At 37.6% G+C, this 12,434-nt stretch overlaps 1 protein-coding gene across 2 annotated transcripts in view; it reads left to right on the top strand.

Moving 5' to 3' along the window:
• The window catches only part of OSBPL1A (oxysterol binding protein like 1A), a 166,322-nt gene that overhangs the window by 49,609 nt on the left and 104,279 nt on the right, over positions 1–12,434 (top strand). For both annotated transcript variants that reach the window (XM_016195907.2, XM_016195908.2), the window contains one exon: positions 4,964–5,045. In XM_016195907.2, coding sequence (XP_016051393.2) covers positions 4,964–5,045 — 82 coding nt within the window. The remainder of the gene's footprint in view (positions 1–4,963; positions 5,046–12,434) is intronic.

Raw genomic sequence — 12,434 nt, 5'->3', positions numbered from 1 at the left:
TTCAGGTTTACCATGAACTTTGAAAAAAAAATTAATGTGAGGTTTTGAAATTAAGAGTTCTGACCATGGAAATAGTATAGCTCTCTGTACAATAATATTCTATTTCTATTTCTATTTATAATGTCTGTTATGGTAATACTATCAAATGTCGCTATCCTTTAAGGATGTGGGCATGTGCCTATATGTACCTTTTTTTTGTTAAAATTTTACATTGCTGTAATGAGATTGTAATTCTGTTTGTAAACTGCCACCAGTAGGGGGAGCATCGGCTACTTGACTTGCTGCCCTTTATGACTTCACTGCATATTGCAGAGTTTAAATAATGCAACCATAGTGATACATTTCCTGGCCAGTAGTTTTATTTAAAACCACTTGTAATCTGTAAACTTCATTGATTAGAGGTAAGGTAAAGCATTAGTAATGGAGAGGCCCTGGTCTCAAGTGACAGCAATGCCTTATCCATATAGAAATAGCAGCATATGTATTTAATTGAAATGAAGTAGGTATTTTTTTCTTGGCATAAATATTTTGGCTGTACCTTTTAAGTGAGATTTGGGTTGGAAGAATTGTAATTAAGGAAGGATGATGAGTTTTGATCCAAATAATTGTGTCAGTAGGCATGTGAATTTGCCTACTAAATTGAATTATTTTTTTAATGAAGTGAAATACTTGTAGGGCTTGAGTGTTTCTAAATCAACAACTTTAATGAAATTGTTTGCTAATGCCTAAGGAGTTTTCTTAAGGGCCTATAAATTTAAAGAAGAAAGAGCTTTTGAGTCTTTTGATCCCTAGTCTTAATTTATGATTGAATATGAAAGAATTTGAGCTCTTTCATGTTGCATCGAAGACATTCCCCAGAATTTATTGACAGTGGCTTTACAAGTACTACTTCCGCTTCAAAGCCTAATGTGTAATGCGTCAACCATAAACATAATGTTCAGATCAGTGAACTTTGCAAAAGTTACATCTATGACTTGTCTTATACTTCTCTCCCTGTGGGCCTAACCTCAAAGCAGTAACTTAGATAAGTCATGGAAATATTGGCTTTGTGGCAACTTGAAAATATCCCAGAAATAAAAATTGGAAAAGAAATTTAAACACAGTTATTGGTATAAAACTGTACAACAGTTACTAGATGTATCTGGCTATTTACGTTTAAATAAATTAGAATCAAATTAAAAATTCAGTTCCTCATTTTAACTGGCCACATTTAAGTGCTTATCAGTCACACTCGGCTGCCAGCCTGGGCACTGCAGATACAAGTGTTTCCATCATTGTAGAAAATTCTATTGGACACAACTGGGCTGTGCTCTTAGATTTGGGATGGTTCTAGCACAGTGGGGGTTTTATTTTTTGGAGATATCTTGAATTCTACAGGATCAGAATTCCTTGTTATAAGAAGTAAGGAGCCGATGATGCTAAATTTTTACCAAATGAGACTTTCCCGATTTAAGAATGATTCCTAATTAAAATGAATGTGCAGAAAGATGAATATACATCAACACAGAGCTGATAAAGATTGGTATGTCCATGCAAGAATGAGGCAGTTATAGATACATATGTAAGATTTATTGTTTAGTGAAAAAGACAAGGTATAAAATGCTGTATCTAATATGCTGTTACCTGAGAGAGAAAGAGTAGGGATGTACACACACAAATTAGTGTATGCATAGAACATCCCTGGGAAGATGAAAAATTATTAGCAGTTTTTGCTTTGAGGCTGGGAAAGGGGGGAAAACGGGGTCTCTAGGGCTGATAGGTATGTGAGGAAGAACTGCCTGCCTCTATATTCATGTTTTGTTTTGTTTTTACTTTATGTAAATACCTATTCCTAAATAAAACATGAAGATTACAGAGCAGCACCATTATAATCACCAGGTACCAGAAAGAATAGATGTGTATGGATGACTTAGATTGAGGGAAGATGTGGTGTGGGGTCCTTGAGGTGGGTTTGGCTAGTTAGGAAGATTTGGAGATGAGTACGGGTTACCAGTACTCCCAATACTGGCTGTTTTCTACAAAGAGGAACGTTATCAGAGGTCTACAATCTACTTAGTTAAAAGTTTACATTAATATATCGAGGTACAGTTTTTATACAATAAACTGAATGCATTTTACATCTTCAGTTTGATGTGTTTTGACGAATGTGACAACCACTCCTGTCAAGATGCAGAACATTTTTCTCCCTCACAGAGTCCCTTGTGCCCCTGGCCAGACCCTGCCCTCGGCCGCTGATGTTCTTTCTGTTGTTACAGGCATTGTCAGTTTTACCTGTTCTAGAATTTCAAGTCACTGGGATCACACTGTATGTGCTCTTTGGTGCCTATCTTCTTTCACTCACTGTGTATCAGTATTGTTGCTTTTGATGGCTGAGTAGCAGGCAGTCTGCTTCTGTTTTTAATTAACCAAATGTGAATTGTCCGTAGCAAATAGCCTGGAAAGAATGACCATTCTCCTACTCTGCCTGCTCCTCCCTAGATGCCCACCGCCTTGATACACATTTTAAAGCTGTTCCATAGGACAGGGCTCATAAAGTAGTTTAACATCAATTTAAGTCAAACAAAGCCAGCAGCTGACATCTGGGTGGACAGAGGTAGGAGCAGGAGATCTGGGTTGTGGGTGTGGCTCAGCTGCTCACCGGGGGGCCTCTGGGCCCTGTGTCTGTGGGTATAATGCTGTTCTTGTGCCCTGTGCCCGGAAAACGTGGTTTTAAAATGCTGTCACACTTTGGGTATTAGAACATTGCTCTTTGTGGGATCCCATTTATGTAGAATAAATAAAAATTAAAACCTAAAAGCAGCCCCTTAATTCACCATAAGTTTAATGGCATAGAAGTCGAGAATGAGACTCCATGCTGGGCTCTGCAAAGAACTCATAAGCATTAACCTTCATAAATGGATTTTTAGGTTTTTATAATATAACCGATAGCTGCTAAGAGGAAATTAGAGCAAATTGGAGAATGTTATGTTTTATTGTACCTCTTTCTGTTCTTTTTAATGTCAATTAAATGGCACTAGTTGTTCATAACCAGACTCATCTTGTACCCACCTATAAAATAGTATGTGAATATTGAACCTTGTCCAGCTGACCTATTACGGACCTTTTAAAACTAGTAAATCATCAATGAAGGCAACTTTCTTTAGTGTCAGATAGATATGCTAAGGGAAGATGGAAGTGATTCAGGTGTTCGAGGACGATGCTATGGAGAGTTTCTTGTCTGTAATCATTACCTCAGGAACTATCATGTTTGTTAGAGATTAGCAGTCTGTCCATGAAGCCAGTTCTTCCTTTTATCCATCTAGCTATCACCACAAAAAGGAAAACAGTAGTGTTGACTTGTGCATGGGCAGGACTATTAAATATGTATGGAGAGAAAATGATGAATTTGTATGAATAAGTTATGAGTGTTACATTTGGTTACAGCGCATGTTCTCAGTGCCCCCAGATCGACCTGTCTCCTCCCTTCAACGTGTATTCACACCGTGTCCAAAAAAGCACCCAGCAAACCATTTCACTTTCAGAGGGGTTTTTAATGGCATGGCGTAGGTATTCGAGCTCTCAGAAAAAAGTGAATTAGACTTTTGTGTCCTTAGAGCTCTCAAAACAGACTAACGTAGACTTTCAAGACAACACTGCCTGTCACTAATGTGGTACCATGACTAATTCTCCTCTGGTTGAGCTGAGCGTCATAAGCACTAAAAAATTTATAGGGTGAAAGAGGAGAAAAGGGTGCTTACCTGTGTCACCTGGGCGCATAGCCCTGATGGGGGGTCACAAATGTTTAGTGAGGGGCGAGCGGAGATTAGGAAGGAAAGGAGGGGAGACAGACTGCCTGCAGCAGTGCGAGTCTAATGTCAGTAAGGCCACGGTTCTTGGAATACATTTTGTTGGTTAATCCTCACCTGAGGATATTTTTTCCATTGCTTTTCAGAAAGAGCAAAAGGAAGGGAGGGAGGGGGTGAGAGAGAGAGAGAGAGAAACATTGATGCGAGAGAGACGCATTGACTGGTTGCTTCCTGCGCTCGCCCTGAGCGGGGTGGCAGTGAGCCCCCCCAGGTCCGTGCCCTCGGCCGGCACCCCTTCGGTGTGGTGTGCGGGCCGACACTAACACTGACTCACACCGGCCGGGGCACAGTGACTATATTTTATTGCCATAACCAATCAACTTTACAATGACAGATTTCTTACTTATTCTTCCACCTTTTGAAGGGGAAACTATAAATAGAATTAACTCTAAAGTTAAATTGTTATTATAATAAATGGATTTATCTGATTTTTCATTTTGAACTTCCAAATATATACTAAGATGGGGTGGGGTACAGCTTACGCCATGACACTCAGTATGCTTTGCTTTTAGGGATCTAAATATGGAGAAATTTCAAATTACAAGGAAGGAGGCTTTCTGTAATTGACTTCGCCTCATTTTCATAAGCTTTTTCTTACTAAGAAAATGTCCTTATTTGTCTCATTTTGTGGAGGCTGTGTGCAGTTAGATTGCTGAGTGGAAATCAGCTTTTGATTTCTAAATGTTAGCACCATCTGGATTTTTAAAATAGTTTAAAAAAATACATTAGGGAATGTATTTTAGAATTTCTCGATGAATTAAGCCAATTAAAAGTGTTAATAAATCAGAGAAATCTAACTCTTCAGATATATATGGTGTATTGCTATGAGGAGTAGTTAACACAGTTGTATGGTATCTGTACAACAGATATTGAATATATTTAGAACTTAGAAATATTTATTTATATTAATCTGTATGTTATTAGCAAAATGTTATATTCAATTTTAAAGGAAATTTTCTCTCACCATTTTCTCTGTTAGGAATATATCTTAATTATTATAGTGTATCAATCTATGAGCTAAAAGTTTTGATAGCGTATTAGATCATCTATAATATAAAAATCTCATATTAGTTTGTTTTAACTTTGTCTTTTTTGTGTGTTTTCTTTTTCTTTTCCAGAAAGCACAAACATGCCAACAAAGACTAGATAGGGAAATTTCCAGCTTTCTCAAAATGATTAAGGAGTGCGACATGGCTAAAGGTAATAAAAAAAGATAAATACTACAAAAAACCCGCACACCCCACTACTCTTTAACACAACACATTATCATTAGATGTTCACCTTTGTAGTTTTGATTATATACTTTAGATAATCTCTGGTTTTGAATTCACTCCATTTGATAAAACTTTTTTGAAATTTTATAAGGGCTACTTATGGAGTAGGCTTGCTTTATAGATTAAAATGTCTATTTTAAGAAAAAAGTCAAAGCTGATATTTTGGGGATGTAAATGCATTTTGTCTGTGTAATAAGAATCCCGCTTGTGAATCTTAGAGACTTGGAATTTGGAGTCAAACTGTCTTGGGTTTGAATCCTTGCTCTGCCACCTACTAGCTGTTACTTTGAACAGTGCATCTAGCTTCTGAGCCTCAGTTTCCTCATCTGTGAATGAAGGGGTTGGTTGTTTCCAGGTCTTGACTTTTTATGACTCTATGAATATATACACAAACTTATTTAGCTAATGATTAATCTACCATTCAACTTTTTATGTCTTCCCTTTCCATTAGTTATTATGAGTTTACTATAAATAGTTCAAAAACCAAAATACAGTTCAATATAAAATGCAATATAAAATCCAATACAAAAATTAAGTATTGAAAAATATCATTATTACTTTGTAAATTAAAAAATTGCTCCACAGAATAACTGTGATGTCTTTATAAATAATTTCACTAAAATATAATTGATTTAGTAGTCTATGAGTTTATTATTAACTCTCAATTTTAATCATGAACTAGTTTCCCTCAGGGAAGTCCTAGGTTCAGTTTATATGTGCCCAGAGAATGTGAAGAAATGTTAATATTAGAGTAACTGAGCATAAATATTCTCTATCTGTCCAGATGTACCTCCAGCATCCCTTTATTTCAGTTTAACAGACAGTTTATTTATATCAGCAGTGATAGCTGTGGGAAGGACAGCAGTTAGGTCATTCTGGTTATTAATTGTAGGCTAGAATATTGTGTTACTTAGTACTTTTCATCCTCAATGGACTTTTAAAATAACAGCTTCATTAGCTATAATCCACATAGCCTAAGATTCACCTATGTGAAGCGTATCACACAGTGGTTTTAGTATGTACACAAACTAAGACCATTAATGGGCTCTTAAAATATCATCTTTACCAAGAACCATCAAAAGTAAGGAGATACAACATTTAAAAGATGTAGAACCAGAGTGAGATGAAATATAAAGATTAATTCCCTTAACTTGCACCAAAGAAAAAAATTAGAACTACAATTTAAGTTTTGTTTTGTTTTTTAAACCTTGAGTCAAATCTCTTGGTTCAGTTTGTCTCTATGCATGTCACTCATAATGATGGTGTGAATCATTTGTGCTCTTAGAGATATGCATAACATTCATTACCACAAAAGAGATATTTCATTTTGGACATTGCCATCTGGGAATTTTGAGATGTTTGACTATGATCTCACAACCCTATTTCATAGCTCTATAATAAAATTCAATCAACTTGTATTAAGTTATAAACAACAATTATAAACGCCATTTCCTGAAAGGTTGGTGTATATAAATAAAACTACAGCTTATACAAATAGTAAGTAAATAGGATTAAGATGATTTCATGAATGGAATTGGAAGAGTTGAAGGTAATGGAGTTGTTCTTAATGCCAAGGGATTATACAGAGTTATCATGCACCATGTGTCTTATTAAAGGGAGCTGATAGGTACACATCCTGTTCCAGACTGTCTGCATAGTTTGCCAATGATGTCTCACGATGAAAAACTAAAATGTTTGTGGACAGAGTCCAGATCTTTTGGTTGAAATTGTCTAATATTTTAGTACAAAATTGTTTGAACTTTAAGATTCACTTCCCTTCTCTCTTCTTCAGACTTCTACCATTGTAGTTCAGCTCTTTATCACCTCAAACCCTGATGACTGCAGCAGCCTGCCCTTTACTCTCCCTGCCTTCCATCCTTAAAGGGAATTGAATCAGAAGACTTTCAGGAACTCTTCCAATTCAAATTCTGTGCAATGCTGCTTTATTGCTTGCCAAATTAATTTTAGAAAGGTGCTTTTTTGATCATACTTTTTTTCTGTTGACAAAATCTTTTCTGGGTCCTTGAAATGATGGAATGAAATGCAAACTCTTTTATCCTGGAATTTAAGGGTTTTTATAGCCCATTCACAAACCTGGTTTTTCCAGCACTGAGTCAAAGGGTATTGGGTCCATGATGGCAGAAAAATATACTTGGGACAGTGAAACAAGAAAGAGCATAGAAGGAGCGACAGGAGAACCTAGGCTGGGCTGCCCTGGCTCACTGGGAAGCCAGAGAGGGAAGGGGCCTTGGAGACAGGTTCAGGGGGTAAGTCTGGGATGAGCTGCCGCTGCCCATTGCTCCCCTCGTTGCAAGCCTCGTGGGGTCCCCTCAGAGGGAAGAAGGGAAACAGAGATGGCACTGGTGTGCTCTCCTGGTGGGTAAGGAGCACTGGGTCCTTTGTCCTGAGTGTATTTATCTCTTTCTTGCAGGTGGGAATCTGAGGGGAGGTCTCAGGGGAGGGTCTCAATAGAATATGCATCAGCTTTCCAGGTGAGCTCTTTCAGGGTTGTGGTCTCCACTGATTGGTCAGTGCCAGGGCAGGGGGTCATTAGTTATTGTAGCTGGTCCTGAGGCAGCCACTTGTCTGGTTTTGCTGCTTTTCTGGACCTGGAGCTGAAATACAGCTGAGGTCTAGATGTTATCTTTAGGGAGGGAACTCTCAGGGGGTCTGAACCTCCTGCTAGGGGAGGATAGGTTACCCTGGGGACGAGGTTCTTGTTTTCCTAGTTTCACCCCTTGCTAGGCATGTGGGGCTTCCAGCCCTGGTGAGTCTCTGTACCCGGCCCGTCTAACAGTTCTTACCCCTTATCTGTCCCTTCAAATATTGCTGCTTCATTCCTTCCATTCTCTTCTGCCAGAACTTCTCATGGACATGTGTTGAACCTTATTTTACCTCCCACCTCTTCGTTTCTCATTTCTATTTTTCTGTGTTACATTCTGAGTAATTTCCTAGATCTGTTTTCTAGTATTAGTTTTTTTCTCAGTTGGATTTATTTTTCTATTTAATCCTTGACTTTCTAATTTTTGTGACTTTATAATTCTAGAAATTCTAGGTGGTGGATTTTAAAATTTTTACTTTTCCTATAGGGACTTTTTTCTCCCCCAAATAACATGTATATCTAAATTTACCTAGACTATTTTAAACATAGACATTTAAAGCCCTTTTCTTGGAATGCTTTTATGTCTCAAGTAGTTGTGGAGCTAATTCTGTTGTTTGTCTGCTAAGTGTCCCTGGGGTGGACTGTTCTCCTCACAGTGGATTATGTAACTTCTTATTGAGAGCGCATCTTCAGGGGTGCTTGTTTTTTTCTGCCTCCTGGACTAGAGAAGTGTCCCTACAGAGTAGTTTTGTCTCTGTTTCTGTTAGAGTTGTGAAGGTTCTTGTGGTCTGGGCTAATAGTTTTAAAACTGGATTTCATACTTAGGTGTGGCTCAAGCTAGGGGTTCTTCTTTCTCATGATTCCCACCCAGAGAATAGGCAGAAAGCACCCTTTTCCACTGCTTCCCTGAGCCCAAGGGCAGTTTTTTCATTTTTCGCCTGGGGGGGTCTAGCCCTACACAAGGCCTTGCCCGGTTGCTCTGTGAGAGCAGAGCCATGTCTCCTCCTCTCAGGTAGGTGTGAAAGCTCAATCCCTGGGGTCTGTGACATCCACCTCTGTCCTTGGCCTTCCCCACCCAGGCTCCACTGGCTTAGGCTCGTTTTATCAGGTTTGACTTTTTCTTTGTTTTCTAGCATATCTGGGAATTTGTTCCTTCAAACTCTGCTGTGTATTATTTTATTCAGCATCTTTTTTTTTTTTTTTTAAATATATTTTTACTAATTTCAGAGAGAGGAAGGGAGAGAGAGAGATAGAAACATCAATGATGAGAGAGTCATTGATGGGCTGCCTCCTGCACGCCCCCTACTGGGGATCGAGCCCGCAACCTGGGCATGTGCCCTGACCAAGAATTGAACCCCGATCTCCTGGATCCTAGGTCGATGCTCAACTGCTGAGCCACGCCCGGCCAGGCTTATTCAGCATCTTTATGGTGGGGGTTGGAGGGATGATTCCCTATCAACTTAGCCTACCAGGTGCCACAAGTGTCCCATTCTCTAATATGAAACATATCAATAATCCAAAATTTTTTTTATATAGAATAATAGCAAACACGTAATAGCCTTGTGTGCATTGTTCTGTGTACTTTATATATATTAATTCCTTGTAACTACCCTATACAGCACATATAACTGTTGTGTCCATTTTACAGATAAACTAACTGAGGCATAGAGAGCTTAGGTAAATTGCCTAAGGTCACACAGCCAGTAAAAACTTAAGTTAGGGTTCTTTTCTAGGCAGCCTGACTCCAAAGTCTGCTCTTAACCAATAAGGAGTCTAGAACAAATCGAGAATTCTATATTTAACCCTACAGTTTGGTCTATGAACTAAAAAAGTTTACAGATATGTACCTAGATGGACAGTGAAAGGCAGACGTTGAGAACAATCACATCAGCTGGGCTCCTGCAGTGGAGGTGGTGGGCAAACCCTCATGGTCCTCCTAGCCAGACGTTGAAGGGGGGAGGGTGGGATTGATGAGAGCAGAAGTCTCCAGCTCAAAACACAGAAATTCTCTTCATTTTTCCTGCCAGTGTTTTTTCTCCTCTTGTCCTGATGTTCTTTCTGGCATTACTCATTTTAAAGACTGATCGCTAATTCACACAATTTCTTTCTACTGTACCTCTTCTCTCTCTGATGTATCTCTAGTTGTGCCCTTCTCTGTATCCCCTACCGGTGCTAAAATAGGCCACAGCTGTTTTTCCTGTAAGCTACAGTAACAACTTCTTGTCTGGCCACACTGCCTCCAGTTTTATGTTCCTCTATTTCCTCTGTGGAATATTCCAGGGTGTAGTTGGAGAGATGCTGTTCAGCGGGAGGACTTTCAAAAATGAATAATTATTATTTCCAGTATTCAGGGAAGAGGAAACATCTTGAACAAAGGTTTGGAGGCAGTAAGATAGAAGACTATTTCTAGGAAAACAAATATTTACAGGAAAACAGTCTGCTGAAACTGACTGAGCTTGTGAAGAGCCTTAAATGTTAGGCTGTAGACTTTTTCTATATTAGAAGAACAATGGAAGTGATCTGTGTTAGGGTTTAGTTTATTAACATAACAAGAAACAAGTATTTCCTTAATAGTTTAAAAGCTTACCCAAATAAAAATTATATAGTGATCATGAAAATGACAGACTGGGAGCTTTTTATGTCTTTTGAAGATAAGCTTTTTACATGATATTCTGGCATCTTTCCTGAGTTCAAAAATAATTTTATTATAAAAAATAACATTTTTTTCTCAAAATTAGGTGTCCAATTTTTAGAGTAGGCCATTATGGTAACACACTGGCCATTTTGCATTTGTTCATTACAGTTTGGTCTCTAAATATTAACTGACTAAAACAGTTGCAGGGATTCCCAGTTGGTAACTTTTCAAGAAGCTTATTAGCAAGTTTATTTCTCTTTGTATGACCATATGCAAGCATCATTATATAAGGCACATGTGTGTGTGATCTGCCTCACCCTCCTGCACTGCAAAGTCCGTCCATTCTTACACCAGGCCACTGTGCAAGTTAACATTAATTTCAGAATCTTGTTTAAACACAAGATTGCCAGAGAAATTAGGTAACTTTTGACTCTGTTTTGGACAGAAGAATTTGATACTCTCTCAATAATGAATTCTTATAAAAACTTAATGTGTATTTCTTGGAATGTCTTTTGAAACAACCTTGCAGAATCACTTTTGTTTAAAAACTTGTAAGGATTCTGATGAATCTCAGAGGGAAGGGGGGATGGGGGATGGGAAGAGATTAACCAGAGAATTTATATGCATATTTGCATAACCCTTGGACACAGACAATAGTGCGATGAAGGCCTTGGGGTTGGGGGGGTGTCAGTGGGGGAGAAAAGGGGGACACCTGTAATACTTGCAACAATAAAGAAAATTTTAAAAAACTTGTGAGTGTTCTTAAAAATTTATTTTGACAGTTAATGTTTGTTTTATGCTAATCAATGTTTATCTAAAGTGTGAAATACCTAAACCATGACAGAATTGGAGATGATTAAGCATGTGATGGCATTTAATAAAATAAATAACATCCATGAATGACCGTGCTTCCATCTTCCTATCATTTGTTCCATGGAAGTGGAAAGTTACTAGATTACCCAGAACATTTATGGAAGGCAGAGGCTGAGTCTGTTTTTTCTTGTACATCTCCTCTTAGTACTCAGTCTGCAGCTCTGTGAGAGACATCTGTTGAGGCACTATTTAAATCAGCTGGCACCTAGCATATGGTATTCTCATTTGCTATTTAGCAACTAAGTACAGAAGAAATATTCACAATGTATCAAAGATTCAAAATGAAAATAAAGTATGTAAAGTCAAATTTATTTTAGAATATAGTAGTTATCATTTGGGTGCTATTAAGAGTAGCTAACTGTAGGAAACTATTCTGCAAGATGAAAAATATAAAATGTCATTTGGTCTTTATAATCAGATATGAATGAAAGGTGGTTTATAGCTTTATTCACTCTGACCTTTTCTTTTTGGTTGCCCACCTCCACCGTAGGAGTTTTGAGAAATAATTTTTCCAAGAAAAGGACTTTTCTTTGCTAAGATAAATCATGTTTATGTAGAAAATTTGGAAAATAAAAAACACTGAAGACTATTACTCACAATTTTGTCACCTAGAAAATATGGCCGAAAGTAATTCATTACAAGTTCTTGTAGATTTTATTGGCTCTTTTTATTCCTCATCTGGAATTTTTTGTTTCTTTACGGGACCCACTGTTTTATGGCCTAAGTGATTGCAATTTGCTGGCATTCGGATTTACTTGATTGCTTTTGTTGATGGCCTTGTTGACCATCCTTTTAGAATAGCGTTTTGAGTAAGGCTCTTTGAAATACAAAGGATGCCACTGATTTAATTGTCTTTCTCCTTTTAAGTTATTTTTTGATGAAAAGCTTTCTTAATGTTATGATTTCTATTTGATGGAAGGAGAGACATTTAAAGGGTCTTAATGTATAATTAACATAAATTCCAAAACTATTTTAACTAAGTACATTTCCCTTGCATTAGTCTGGAAAGGATATGACATTTTACTTGTTTTTTAAGCGATGTGTGTGCATTTTGCAGCTTTTTCTTGCCAACATTTTTGTTTTTTGTTTTTGTTTTTTGTTTTTTTGTAATGGGTAAATGGATTAAGATTTTTTTTTTTTTTTTTTTTAGGGCACCTGGGAAATTATTGATTCAGTAGCCTTTCTGTATCTGTGGGGGACTGGTT

This window comes from Miniopterus natalensis, chromosome 7, assembly GCF_054644295.1.
Source record: "Miniopterus natalensis isolate mMinNat1 chromosome 7, mMinNat1.hap1, whole genome shotgun sequence".
Taxonomy (NCBI): domain Eukaryota; kingdom Metazoa; phylum Chordata; class Mammalia; order Chiroptera; family Miniopteridae; genus Miniopterus; species Miniopterus natalensis.
The sequence above is the reverse complement of the archived record's forward strand: the minus strand, read 5'-3'. Positions and strand labels throughout refer to the sequence as shown.